Here is a 12962-nt window from a genome sequence, read left to right as displayed (position 1 = left end):
CTTACTTGAAACAACTGGTGGCACAGCTCATCAATGAATAGCTTAACAGTTCACAATTACTACAAACTAGTATCAGCAAATCTAATCTCACTCAGCCTCCTCCTGAAAGGCAAGATAATTGAAGGCATTCCGAGTAAGACCAGAATGAAAAAAAGCCCACTTTTTTTTGAGAACAAGTGTTTTATAGACTCTTAAATGAATTATGAATGAATAAATTTACAGCCACCAGACTGGATCCACATTTTGAAATTAATGAGCACAGATAATTCATTTATTAAATGTTTCTGAAATAAGTTAGCATGTTCCATATTAAAAAGTGGCAATGACCTCTGTAAGTACTACTACCACACTATACCCACTGGAGCGAGAAAGAGTATTCCAATTTTTAATTGAAACATCTATCAAAGCAATACATTTTTCAGCAAATCTGATTTATAATCATTTCAGGAAGCTTCACTCTACATTTTACAAGTCCAATGGCTCAGTTAAGATTTCTCAGCATTCTCCATGCTCACAAACAAATTCTGTCCAGATTTTACATTAAGACTGAAGTGACCCACTGAGACAAAAAAAACCAAAAACCTTCCTTTCTTCACTTTGGTAAAACAATTGACTTAACAAAACATTTTTCCCTCCCATTACATAGTCTGTAATTGGCGCATTTGGCAGTTCTGCCACTGCCTTCAAACATAAGTTTTTGGGAAGCATGCCTGCCTGAGAAGGGGAAGAAGAAGAGAATGAACTTTCAGTTTCAAAGCCACTTCTCTTAGGAACAGCAGCCAAATTCTACTCCATTTTCACAAATTACAACAATGAAAAACGTATCCATTTCTGCAAGCTCCAAAAAAACCTCTCTCTGCAAGTTCTTTGCAAACACACAGCAACCTACATAATAATGGATGGACAGAGGATAGCTGCATATTACAGGACAAATTCTATGGTATTAATCTAGCAGTCTACCTTGCTGATCATTCATGAGAAAGGACATCCTAAAAATTCTTTTCAAGCTATACTTTGTTTTTTACATTTTTTTGTTAAAAGTAGTAAATCTCTCAAAAGTCTAAAGTTTAAAAAAAAAAAAAAAGACTGTTTAAGCACAACTTTGCCGGTGGAGGAAACCTTAACAGTTGAATAAAAGAAATCTTTTCTATTTAAAAAAAAAAAAAAAAAAAATCTATTTCAGTGGCAAAAGATTTATTTTTAAATGCAATGTACCTTAATAAATAATCTGCATATTTAGCTGGTTCTGGCAACAACTGTTCTAGTAAATCTTCACCTTCTTCACCTTTTGATTTTAGATACTCACAAAGACATCTCCAATATAACACATTCTCAGGTGTTAAGTCTTCCAGTGGAATCAGTTTTCTAAACCAAAATAAACAAATACATACAAAGATAAATAAAATAAGGTCAAAGACAACAAATGCACAGAAATAGATTATTCCCTAAAATGAAAATAAAATCCTGTCAAAGTTATTTCCCACAGAAATACTTAAAGGCTGACAAAAAGAACTTCCTCTTAAGCTCCCTGAGCTTCTCACTACATTACACTGTTCAGTATTCTAAATCAAGGCTGTTTATATCAGTTTGCAGAAAGATTTTGCTCCTTCAGATCTCCTAGAGCAAACACCCAAGTACATTAACTCTATGAAACATTATCACCATACAAGCCTGAAAAACTGAACTTCATTTATCTGCAGAAATGAAACAACTGCATTAAATTATTTTTCAACATCTGTTTATGAATTATTTCTTCCATACTTACTACAAGACTTTCACAGAGTATTTGAGTAGCAAATATGCCAAATGCAAAAAGTAATAGAACTACTTCTCAACAACTCTGCAAGCTCATACTCCCATTTACCAGTCAAAGGATTCCCACCCCTTTTTATAACCGGAGTCTTTTCCATGCTAAGCATGGTACATAATCTTTGCTTTCAGAAGCAGAACATTACATTGTGCATTAATTCTACCTCAAAATAGAAAAGATGGAGTATCCCTGTCAATAGTACTCTTCACTCCCATTAACCCCATTTTATTTGCAAAACTATTAATAACATTTTCTTCTTTTAGGTCTCTCTCTCTCACACACACCCACTCAAAAATGAAACTAAACCCTCAGCAACATGTAGATTAAAAAAAAAACATAATTCAATAGCTTCCTATTAATCTGGCAAGTCTTTAAATAAGAGTATATTTAACAAACAGAAATCATAGACTTCAAAACCTAAGCATTTATCAAATGCATACTACATCACTCAAGCTCCAGAACACAAGAACAAGCCTAATATCTTCCATAAATCAAAAAAACTCATTAAGAACTGAATAATTTCAATCGCTGCTCAAAATGTCATTAGTCAGACTGACAAGCCCATATCTATAAATTTTTTTCTTTTGAATCTTTTTAGATATTGGAACATTTTCAGAGGTTGTAAGAAAGTTAGTTTAGCATTATTGGTGCTTTTTAAAGCCAGACAGGCCCACACTTATAGCTTTGGAGTGCAAGGCATGTAGCATCTACTGATTTCAAAACATCTGTCACAAGCTACTACTACAACGCAAGACACTTCAAATGATAACATTACACATTTTCCCTCAAAACACATACTAAGATTTTATCACTTTTTAATCAGTGATAATTTTTCATTTAAGTTTATCATCTGAGATTAGACTCCTATCACTGTTAATAATCACTTCACTCTGGTTCCTTCAATTAACTTGAGCTGCTTCTCACATGTTTTTGTCTCCCTCAGCAACTTCCTAAAACTTCTCATTTCTTGTTTTCTTATCCCCTTCATTTTTGCTTTACGAATTCTAACATTGATCACACTATCTTCTTCATAACTTAGGAACTCTCTTGGTCACGTTCTAACAAACATTAACATAGAAAAAGAAGACCCTAAAATAACAACTTCTGTCAATAGGAGTAAAATACTTCCAAAAGAAGGCTGAAATACAAACCCAGAGATACCATTCTGATCGATTCTCCAAATACGTTATGGATAACTGAACCAGCGCCAAATTGTGCTGCCTCTAGCTCAGTGAAAAGGAGATGGAAGCCAAAGAGGAATAGGAAACATGTAAGACAGGCCAGAAGCATTAGGGACAAGGAGGAGGAATGGTAGAAAAGGAGCTTTCCAGTACTACAGGTTAAAAGAGAAGAGGCAGTGATATTGTGGAGGTAAACTAGAGCGTTGCCTTTATTGTAAGCTGTGCAGAAAGTACAGGAAATAGATTATACTCTAAATTTTCACGCATAGAAAAGCTTGTTTAGTTGATTAATTTACAGACTCCTCTTAAAATGCAAAAGTGTGATTTTTGGTGTGTTCAGAAACAAGAAGTCAAAGACTTTTTCATTTTTTCCTCTTGTTTATCTGGGACAATCATTTTCAGCTGATGAACACAGATTTTTTTTTTTAAAAAGGAAAACGCAAATACAAAACAGTTCAGGACACAAACACTAGGGAGACATCTTGGTTTACACCACAATATCAGTGTTTTATCACAGATAACAGTTACTCTGCTCCCCATTTAGATATAAACTTTAATTTAATATTCTTATATAAAACATACATCTTTTAGAAATGAAAACTGATCTGCATACCTGTCATCAAGGTTTTTACAGTTCTGAACCAAGTCACAAAGTGGAGATAACGAAAACACAGCATTTAGTGCTGATGTGGCCACTTCTGGGCAATTTTCCACATCCAGTCGATGAAGCAATTCTAAAACATCCCCTTCAGACAGCTGTAACCAGGCTTGAAGCAGCTTCTTCTTCATTACCTCCTTAACAGCATCTGTTAAAGGTCAAAAAAGTTTAATATACTCCTATAAATCGTTTTCCTGTAGAAGGCTTTTTGGAAATAAGTTGAACTTAACGTTACCTTAAAAAAAAAAAAAAAACCAAAAACAACACACAAAAAACAACAGCTAAACAAAACCCTCCTATGAAGCAGTACTACATTTTGAAGGCAACATACTTTTGGGCCCAACAGGAAATTAAAAAAGCCTTTATCCAAAATTGTTACACCTAAAGACAGCACCTCAATCCAAAAAATCTACAAACCACAAACTCCTGTAAAATAGGAAATATTCCAGGGTAGCATCATTATATACTTGCTTTGTTTCAGGCATTTAGTAATTAGCCACTTTTGGAGGCAGGATACTACTGTACAGATCTTTAGTCTGAACTGCCGCACAGAATTATTGTGTTAATTCAGTTATTCATCTGTATTATGAAACTTACACAAAGATACTTAAAGTCTCTCCTCCCCATTGCCACAATGAACAGTTTCTCGATTAGTAGGAGTACTACTTAATCAAGCAAAAAAGTACTTATGGGAACATCTAAAGTATGTACAGCATTAATACATACATACAAATTTAAGGAGGGAAGAAAGGCTAATAATCTGGTGGAAGTAAAACTATCATAACTAGGGAGTGATACAAGTATACTCCTAGGACCTTTTAGAAAACAATATCCAATATAAAGGAAAGGAAGTCCACACACATTGACAACATTCATCCTTCCTCTTATGTGTAATTTACGAAAATAAAGACACCATTTGAGTCAAGAGTTTAAAAAGAGCTGTAAAAAGGAAGGAGCTTAATTAAGGTCCTAAGAATGAGAAACCTCTCCAAGAAGGTGAAAAGCACAAACTAGTAGACTTTAGTAGAATGAAGGAGAATGGGTGGAGAATTGACAGGTGAATGCACTCTGAAAAGTAGAACTAAGCAGAATATAGACCTAGTCTTCCAAGACTTGTTTAATTATTCACCCTTGTTCTGAAGCCAGTATAGAAAAAACAACTCCAAATTTCAGCCTAGTAACCTTGAATGAGCAGGTTCTTCTCTTGTTAGCTTGTGAGTTACTCAGATCAGCAAATTCAATAAAGACATATATATTCAAGGTTACAGAATTAGCAAGAGATCAAAATGAGGAAATACTATTGGATACGCATACGTGTATATATATATACGAGAGATATATATATGAGATATATATATATGAGACCATATATATATACGAGATATATATATATGAGACCAAAATGGAAATTAAACCTATTTTGCACAGTAAAGAGTATACAATATCACTGAGGCTAAATACACTGGCAAATAATTTCCCTTGTGATTATGAGTGTCAAGAAAAGGAGCAATGCCTCAATAGAATCATAGACTCTTAGAATGGCTTGAGTTGGAAAGGACCTTAAAGATCACCCAGTTCCAACCCCCCTGACATGGGCAGGGACACCTCCCCCAGACCAGGCTGCTCAAGGCCACATCCAACCTGGCCTTGGAAACTTCCAGGGACAGGGCATCCAAAGGTTCCCTGGGTAACCTGTTCCAGTGCCTCACCACCCTCATTGTGAAGAAATCCCTCCTTACGTCTAGTCTAAATCTGCTTCTCTCCAGTGCCCATTGTTGAGGGAGGAAGAGAAGCAGCCAGTAAACAAGCAGCAGCTAGCTAGGTTATACAGCAAACTAGTATCCTGATAAGAAATAGATATTCAGAACATGGATCTGTCTGTGCTAAACTTCAAAACCAAAACCTGAGAAACTTCATTAGACTACCACATAACAATTCAGGGTAAGTAGACAAAAACACTAATTAAAACATAATATAAAGAAGGAGGACTTATTTTTAAGCGTAGTTATATACTGCATAAGAAAGCACGCAGCTGAGGATTTCTTCCTTTGTTTTCAAGAATATACTAACATAATCCCCGACTAGCCAAAAAGAAAAGTAGACCAAAAGCACACACGCATACAGGACACACTTTAAGACCTCCAGTTACAAATAAACCAGGTACTTTTGTCTTGATAGTGAATATCCACATAGGTCATATTTGTCACAGTTCACAAGCAGTACATCACTACGCAAGGAAAAATCTCAAGAGTAAAATTCAATAGGACTTAGTAAAGATTTTCCAAATGAATTAGTTGGGTAACGCAATAGGATTTAGTAAAACTGGGAGCTTTTATTGTGAAATTCATGTATATAATTGCTATTGTGGAAAAAAAAAAAAAAAAAACCCAAACGTATTCTATGTAGGCAGGCCAAAATTGTCTCACTGAGATGCATGTGATCTTTTGGCAATAGCACCACAGATAATTATGGGTACATTCTCAATGGCTCGTTGTATAAAAAATGGTACCGTACAGGGGACATAAAAAAGAATAAAGCCACTTCATGATGAAATGAGTAAGAGTCAAACAAAAATTTACTAAAAAATATTTCAATCTAGGTAAATTGAAAACTAACTAGCTGAGAATCTTTCTCTCTGAATGCACACAATAAACATATAAAAAACAATTATCAAACTGATACTAATGTTTAAAATTTCAGTTCTTGAATATATTAATTAGTTACAAAAATATATCAAAATTCACTAAATAAACACATAAGTATAAAAAAGTAATTAATTACATTGTTGGGTTTTAAATTTCATAGCATATGGTTCTATTTTAGAGCTCAGTGGCTTTTAGTTTTTTGAAAGTGCAATCTTTTTCTGGTTCATCCGCTATAAGGTGAATGGAAAACCAAAGCAGCAGGCAGAATTTCTTGTGCTTAAACATTTCCTGATACCTCATGACTCCCCTTAAGCTCTTTGTTATTCCCATCACAGCTTCCACATAAACCACCCCAAAAACATTAGAAAGTATTCCATTTTAAGCATTTATATTAAGACATTGAGAAAGCCGATCTCTTACCAGATCTGTCATTAAGTCCTTGTTGCAACAATTGTACTCTCTGTGCTATTGATAAAGCTCTCATGTGAACTTTTTCTGCCAAAACCTCAAAAAACATGAAGATACTTAAATAAACTTCTACAAATGATAACAACTGAATTCATTAAACTACCTGTGGATTTAAACTCTCAGTTATACCAACCCACAGAAACCATAAGTCAATAAAAGTCTCTAATATCTGAAACATCAGCATCATACCAAGACATTAACAAGCAGATTCTTATGGATGGAATAAAATGTAAAATAAAATAAATTCAGAATAAAGTTATCAAATATCTTAGAAGATTGGCAGCTCCATTTGAATGCAATACCTGGATAGGAAAACTATTCTCTCTTTAAAGCTCCAAAAGCAATGAATACCCGCAATGAAAAGAACCAATAAAAGAAAACAAAGGTTGTATACATAACCTATATTCTTACTGTCTAATCCTGCAGAGCCAAGTTATACTACAAAAGTAATTTCTATCAAGAAAATTCTACAGTCAAGTTCGGGGGTGGGTGTGTTGTGTGTGTATATATATATAGAATACTTGAAAGCTTATATTAACTCATCTTCAAAATTCCAGCAACTGAAAATAAATTATTTAACTGTTCTTAGTGTTTAACGAGCAAAACACAAAAAAATTTTTAAAGCTTTTTCCCTAAGTCAATCTTTGAAATAATACTGAGTGATCCAACTTACCTCATATGCCAGCTTCCTGACAGATTCCTTTATATCCATAGTGCGGCCTACAATTTTTGGCAAAGTCCTTCCTGATGGAGCAATACATGACAGCACTGCCCGTCTCACTTCTGAATTTGAATCATTTTCAAGCAATGTGTTGTAAACTGAAAGTAAAACAGTCATAATAATGTTTTCATAAGAGTTTGAAACATTGTAGAAAAACAGAAAATACTCAAAAACCCAGCATCTGTTACTGAAACTCCTGCCCTGCTTGTTTAGAGAACAGTTTAGGGTCACATCCTCAAGATTTTATACCAATTAGCTGTGGAGCTATGACCTCAAAAAGAAGTTCAACTACAAAAATAATATTTGTATTTATAAGTAGGATTTTCAGTTAACACCACTGAAAATTGCTACTCCAGGTCCAATCTATAAATAACCACTTTGTCATTTACTGTCCAAAACCACACAAACAAAAGAAAAAACAAAACAACAAACCACACTCCCACACTCCCAAATGTTGGCTCCATAAGACCTCTATTCACCAGCTATACATCATTATTACCTTTTAAAATTTCAAAAAAAAAAATTACCTAAAATTTTCTTATAAATTGAAAAACTGCAGTCTCTATTAAGCCTTCAGAAACTCAAATAGTAAATCTCTCCTGTAATGCTTTTTGTTACACTCTTGACCTTTCTTCAGAATTAAAAGCAAAAACAAAAAGAATTTATTCAAAGAATACTACAATTCATCATCATGCCCTGCAAGATCACAACTGACTATGAAATTTATGTGCTTCTAAATAAGCAAATTATAAAGAAACAATTCAAAAATAAAAATTCAAAGAAGGTAACTTAAAAAAATATCCTAACATTCTTTTCACAAAAGACAGAAAGGTATCTTTAATCAGGGTACAATTTACACAACAACAGCTGTGCTGGTACAAACCTACAGTCCAATGGAAGTACAGGCTAAGTCAAGAATCATATCATACACAAAGAAACCCACAAAGGGCACAAAATCAGCATCAAGAAAGCTAGGTTTCCCGAGGTGCTGATCTCTTAAAGGAAATGATCCATGGGAAAGATGAGGGGGAAAAAAAAAAAAAAACAAACAAACAACACCTACAAAAGTATACCTCAATGTTAGGAATTGGTTTGCCTCTTATGGTGCAAACCATAAGTCCTTGGAGGGTATAGAGGGTAAGAACTGAGCAGGCACGTATCATGTGTCCCTACCCATGGCACAGGGGTTGGAACTGGATGACCTTTAAGGTCTCTGAGAGCCCAAATGATTCTGTACCTCCACCCCAATTCACAACATACCATTATGCTCGCCATCCTTCAGCAACGTTCAGTTCATAGAATAGCGTGAGCCCAATATGATTTGTCTGTCATTTAATCCCCAGTGAATCTCTCTTCCAAGAAAACCTGTCTTTTCTCCTTGAACATACACAACTCTAGCATCCACAACCAACTCTGACAAAAAGCTCCACAGTTTACAAATTTTTACAAAAATACCCTCTAAGATTTGTTTACTCAATGCTTTAAAAATGTATTAAAATGTTTTAAAGCAATATAAATCAATAAATGTTGTTCTTAAGTGAAACAAACCAAATACTACTTACTATTAACAACAGGACAGTTTTCATCCTGAGGATCTTGAAGTCTCAACAAAGCCAAGATAGCTTGAATTCTTACATTTGAAAATTTATCGTTAACTCTAATCAGCATCGCTTCATTAATTTTATCAAATAAATCATCATCAATCTGGGCGTTCTCTGGCATATCTCCCAAAATCTTATTAATAAGCTGGCATGTTCGAAATCTGACTGCATGGCTGTTTGCATTATGAGACTTTGGAAAAGGAAAAAAAAAATGTATCCTTATAATCACTTTTCTCATTTCCAAAATAAAGCTAAAAATACACACCGCTAAGTAGTTAATATTCTGTACAGTACATGAAATACATATTTCTTTATTTCAAAAGCTTTTCCCATTTAAGTTTATTTTTAATAAAATTAAAAAGTCATAGAACTGGAAAACAACTATAGCCCATTACTTATATCAGTAGCATTTTACATAATCAGCAATGCCTTCACAAAGGAAGAAACATGCTTACCACAATGTAAACTACAGTTTATTAGCTAACTTACCCCACTGTCTCCATAAAAACATTAGAAGGAAAAAAAAAAAAAAAACCATAGTAGCAATCATGACTAGTGATCTTGCCCCAGACAATAATTTTCCCATGTCAAAATACTGGTTGATCATCTTTCTAGATAATACTTCCAATAAGCAGAAAGGAATCATACATATGGCAATCATACTTGTATGAAAGATATTTTAATATTTTTACTTATCAAAGAAACAGTATAATTCCCTTTCCACAACAATTCCACAATTTGACACTTATAAATGCACCTATAGTTAAGCCTGTAATGACACATCTGACAGACATATAAGAAACCAGTTCATATTTTCTCACGGGCCTAATTTTTGAAATCCAGTCGTTGGGTTATAGGGAGCGTGGTATTACTCATAAAACACTAGATTTGCCTGCTTTCGCTTTTTAAGTTCTAGTTTGTACGCATCATATCGATTGCCAGCAAGTTTCCCCCAGTACATGAAGTTTCCATTTGCTATGTTAAAGATTGAATAAGTGTTACTGTACCTCAAGCAGAAAGTTAAACACATAATTCAAAAACAAGTTATCTTCTTCTCCTTCCTCACTACCATCCTCTTTCTCCATTTGATAAAACGAACTAACAAATTTAGCCACAAAATTGATCACTTGTTCCACTGCTGGTTCCCGTTTGTAGATTATCATAGCATACTTAAGGAAATGAATGAATTTTTCCTTAAAATCTTCCTTATCTTCCAACTGAAAAAAAGTAAAAATCACAACACGACAAAAGATAACTACCTGGTTCATCTTTCAAAAGCAATACCAGAGAGAAATATAACAAATCAGTTTAGAATTGACAGCTTCCATTTAAATATTGCAGTTAGGGCTCTCCCGCTGTTGTGTGCTCCCTGCTGAATGTTTTTTCTTAACTCCACAGCAGGCACGCATCTCGACCGCTGGACTCCATTGTGGAGTTTACATTTACCCACTAACAGGCTTCTGAACGGTAATAAACACCCATTATTATCCTGTGCCAGACCTACTCCCCGGGTACCCAAACATCATTAACACAACACCGTTAACATGTACCGCGGGCTGCTCTTAACACTCGTGTTCGCACGAGATAACAGCGTGCAGGACTTCAGCATGCGGCGTGTTTGCTTTTCTAAGTCGCAGGGCCTTCCACAGGCACACTAGCTTTAGCAGAAACAGGGCAGAAAAGGCTCCCTGCCAAGCCAAGGAAAAGCATCCCGACAAGACTGACCAAGACCTTGATCCTGATCAGACACAGACCGACAACCACACCCACGCCGCTAGACCCACGCCGCCAGACCCTTTCAAGACTCGTTCCTTTCAGCCCGGCGGCCGCAGCTCCTGCCGAGGGCCCCGAGGCCAAGCGTACCTGATCATAGCTGCTCTTCAAAGCCACCGCCAGTTTAGCGTGGTTCTGGTGAGGCTTCTGGGCCAGCTGAAAGGCTTCCTTGATTTGCAGAAGCTTCTTTTTCGCTACCATGGCTGCGGAGAGGGAGCCGCTCTCGCCTCGCTCCGCTCCAGCCCCCCGTTAGCTCGGGCCCCGCTCCCCCTCACAGTCTCCAACCTTCCCCCCCCTTACGCCCCGCCAACGGCCGCCGCGCCCGCGCTTCAAACCCGGCGCGCGAGAACCACTTCCAGTCTCGCGAGACGCGTGGCGGGAGGGGCGGGAAGGGAAGAGGGGGCGCCTGCGCTAGTCTTTGCGTGTGGGCGGCGTCGCCATCTTGTTCGGGGGAGGTGGGGAGCGTCAGGTCCGGTCGAGTGAGGTCGGGGTGTGTTTGGCTGTGGTTGAGGAGAATGTGTGTTCATAGAACCATAGAATGGTTTGGGTTGGAAGGGACCCTTAAAGATCATGCAGTTCCTATCCCCCTGCCTTAGGCAGGGACATCCCACTAGATCAGGCTGCCCAAGGCACCATCCAGCCTGGCCTTGAACACCTCCAGGGATGGGGCAGCCATCCCTGGACAACCTGTTCCTCCACCCTTATGGTAAAAAAATTACTGCTTATGTCTAGTCTCAATCTGCCTTTTACCAGTTTATACCTATTGCCCTAGTCCTATCACCACAAGCCTTTGTAAACAGTCCCTCCCCAGCTTTCCTGTAGCCCCTTCAGGTACTGGAAGGCTGCCATAAGATCCCGGAGCCTTCTCTTCTCCAGGCTGAACAACCCAAACTCTCTCAGCCTGCCCTTGGATAGGAGATGTTCCATACCTCAGATCCTGTTTGTAGCCTTCCTCTGGATATGTTCCAGCATCTCCATATCCTTTTTATGTTGAGGATTCCAGAACTGGACACAGTACTCCAGGTGAGATCTCACAAAAGAGAAACAGAGGAGCAGAATCACCTCCCTGATGCAAAATAGTTGAGTAAGCCTGGTAAATTCTGATGCTGCCCTCAGCCACTCTCCCAAATGTGACCATCTGGAAAAATAATTCTGTTTGTGTTTTGTAAACAGGAGACTGAAGCAACAGGAGAAGCACACCAGGAAAACCCAGCATGTGTCTTAAAGTAGTAAAAGCCCTTTGGAGAATAGCTATCCAATGAGACACAAAATGCTCAGCTAGTCTGTCAACAGTACAGTCGTTTTCCCTATTTCAAACATTTATGTAACTGATAACAAAAATGATGGCAAATAAAAATCTCAATTTGGAGTTTTAGAAAGCAAGGATCCTTTATCAGGCCTAAGCAACACAAGACAGTGATCTGCATAAATCTTGTGCAGTGAGACAAAAGCCGGTTGCAGAATTTATTTCCCACTTAGTTGAATATATAAAGATATTCCCAGAAATCTTACGCATGTTCTACTACTTTCCAAGGGCTAATTGTAATGTTATTATGAACTTCACAAGAGTCAAAACTTTTGCTAATTTGGAGGCTCCACCTCTCTGTCTGACCCTCCTACTTTTGAAATAAAAAGAAACTGCAAACAGAGGTGATTACAGAAGAAGGCACATCTGTTCAGCACAGATCATACTTCATACAAGATGTTACCATCTTCAAAGAATGAACAGTGTCTGGAAGAACACTGTCCAAAAGAAAACATGCTATCAATCAGAGGGGTATTCTGTCTAACTTTCAAGAAATACAATTACTTAGATGAAACTTTAGCTTAAATAAAAAAACATTCAACTTTTTGTAATAGTGACTACTTCTTGTATCATAACAAATGAGATTAAGTTCACTAGGTGACAGGTTAACTAGCTGGTTACTTAATTCGCTGAATGAACTACCTAAGCTAAATCCAACTTGCAGACAGTATTTCTTATTGAAACATTTCTTTTGTTGTTTATCAGCTGGCGGGGGGGTGGGGGGAGATGGATAGTATGGATAATTGACTTGTTGGAATGTGTGTTTGTGTTTCTTACAGACTAGGGGAGATTTTCCAAA

General features: G+C 36.8%; 1 protein-coding gene across 2 annotated transcripts in view; it reads right to left on the bottom strand.

Moving 5' to 3' along the window:
* Nucleotides 1–12703, bottom strand: part of NCAPG (non-SMC condensin I complex subunit G) — a 29115-nt gene extending 16412 nt beyond the window's left edge. Inside the window, exons 1-7 of one of the 2 annotated variants that reach the window (XM_054065003.1) lie at nucleotides 11787–12703; nucleotides 10092–10301; nucleotides 9046–9274; nucleotides 7436–7581; nucleotides 6715–6799; nucleotides 3605–3797; nucleotides 1216–1365 (exon numbers count right to left, since the gene is read on the bottom strand). In XM_054065003.1, coding sequence (XP_053920978.1) covers nucleotides 1216–1365; nucleotides 3605–3797; nucleotides 6715–6799; nucleotides 7436–7581; nucleotides 9046–9274; nucleotides 10092–10247 — 959 coding nt within the window. In that variant the 5' untranslated portion in view covers nucleotides 10248–10301; nucleotides 11787–12703. Of the gene's footprint in view, nucleotides 1–1215; nucleotides 1366–3604; nucleotides 3798–6714; nucleotides 6800–7435; nucleotides 7582–9045; nucleotides 9275–10091; nucleotides 10302–10947; nucleotides 11134–11786 lie in introns of those variants that run through there. The other variant, XM_054065002.1, reaches the window with a different exon arrangement.
* Nucleotides 12704–12962: the final 259 nt, after the last annotated feature.

The sequence above is a fragment of the Cuculus canorus genome, chromosome 4, assembly GCF_017976375.1.
Source record: "Cuculus canorus isolate bCucCan1 chromosome 4, bCucCan1.pri, whole genome shotgun sequence".
NCBI lineage: Eukaryota > Metazoa > Chordata > Aves > Cuculiformes > Cuculidae > Cuculus > Cuculus canorus.
The sequence above is the reverse complement of the archived record's forward strand: the minus strand, read 5'-3'. Positions and strand labels throughout refer to the sequence as shown.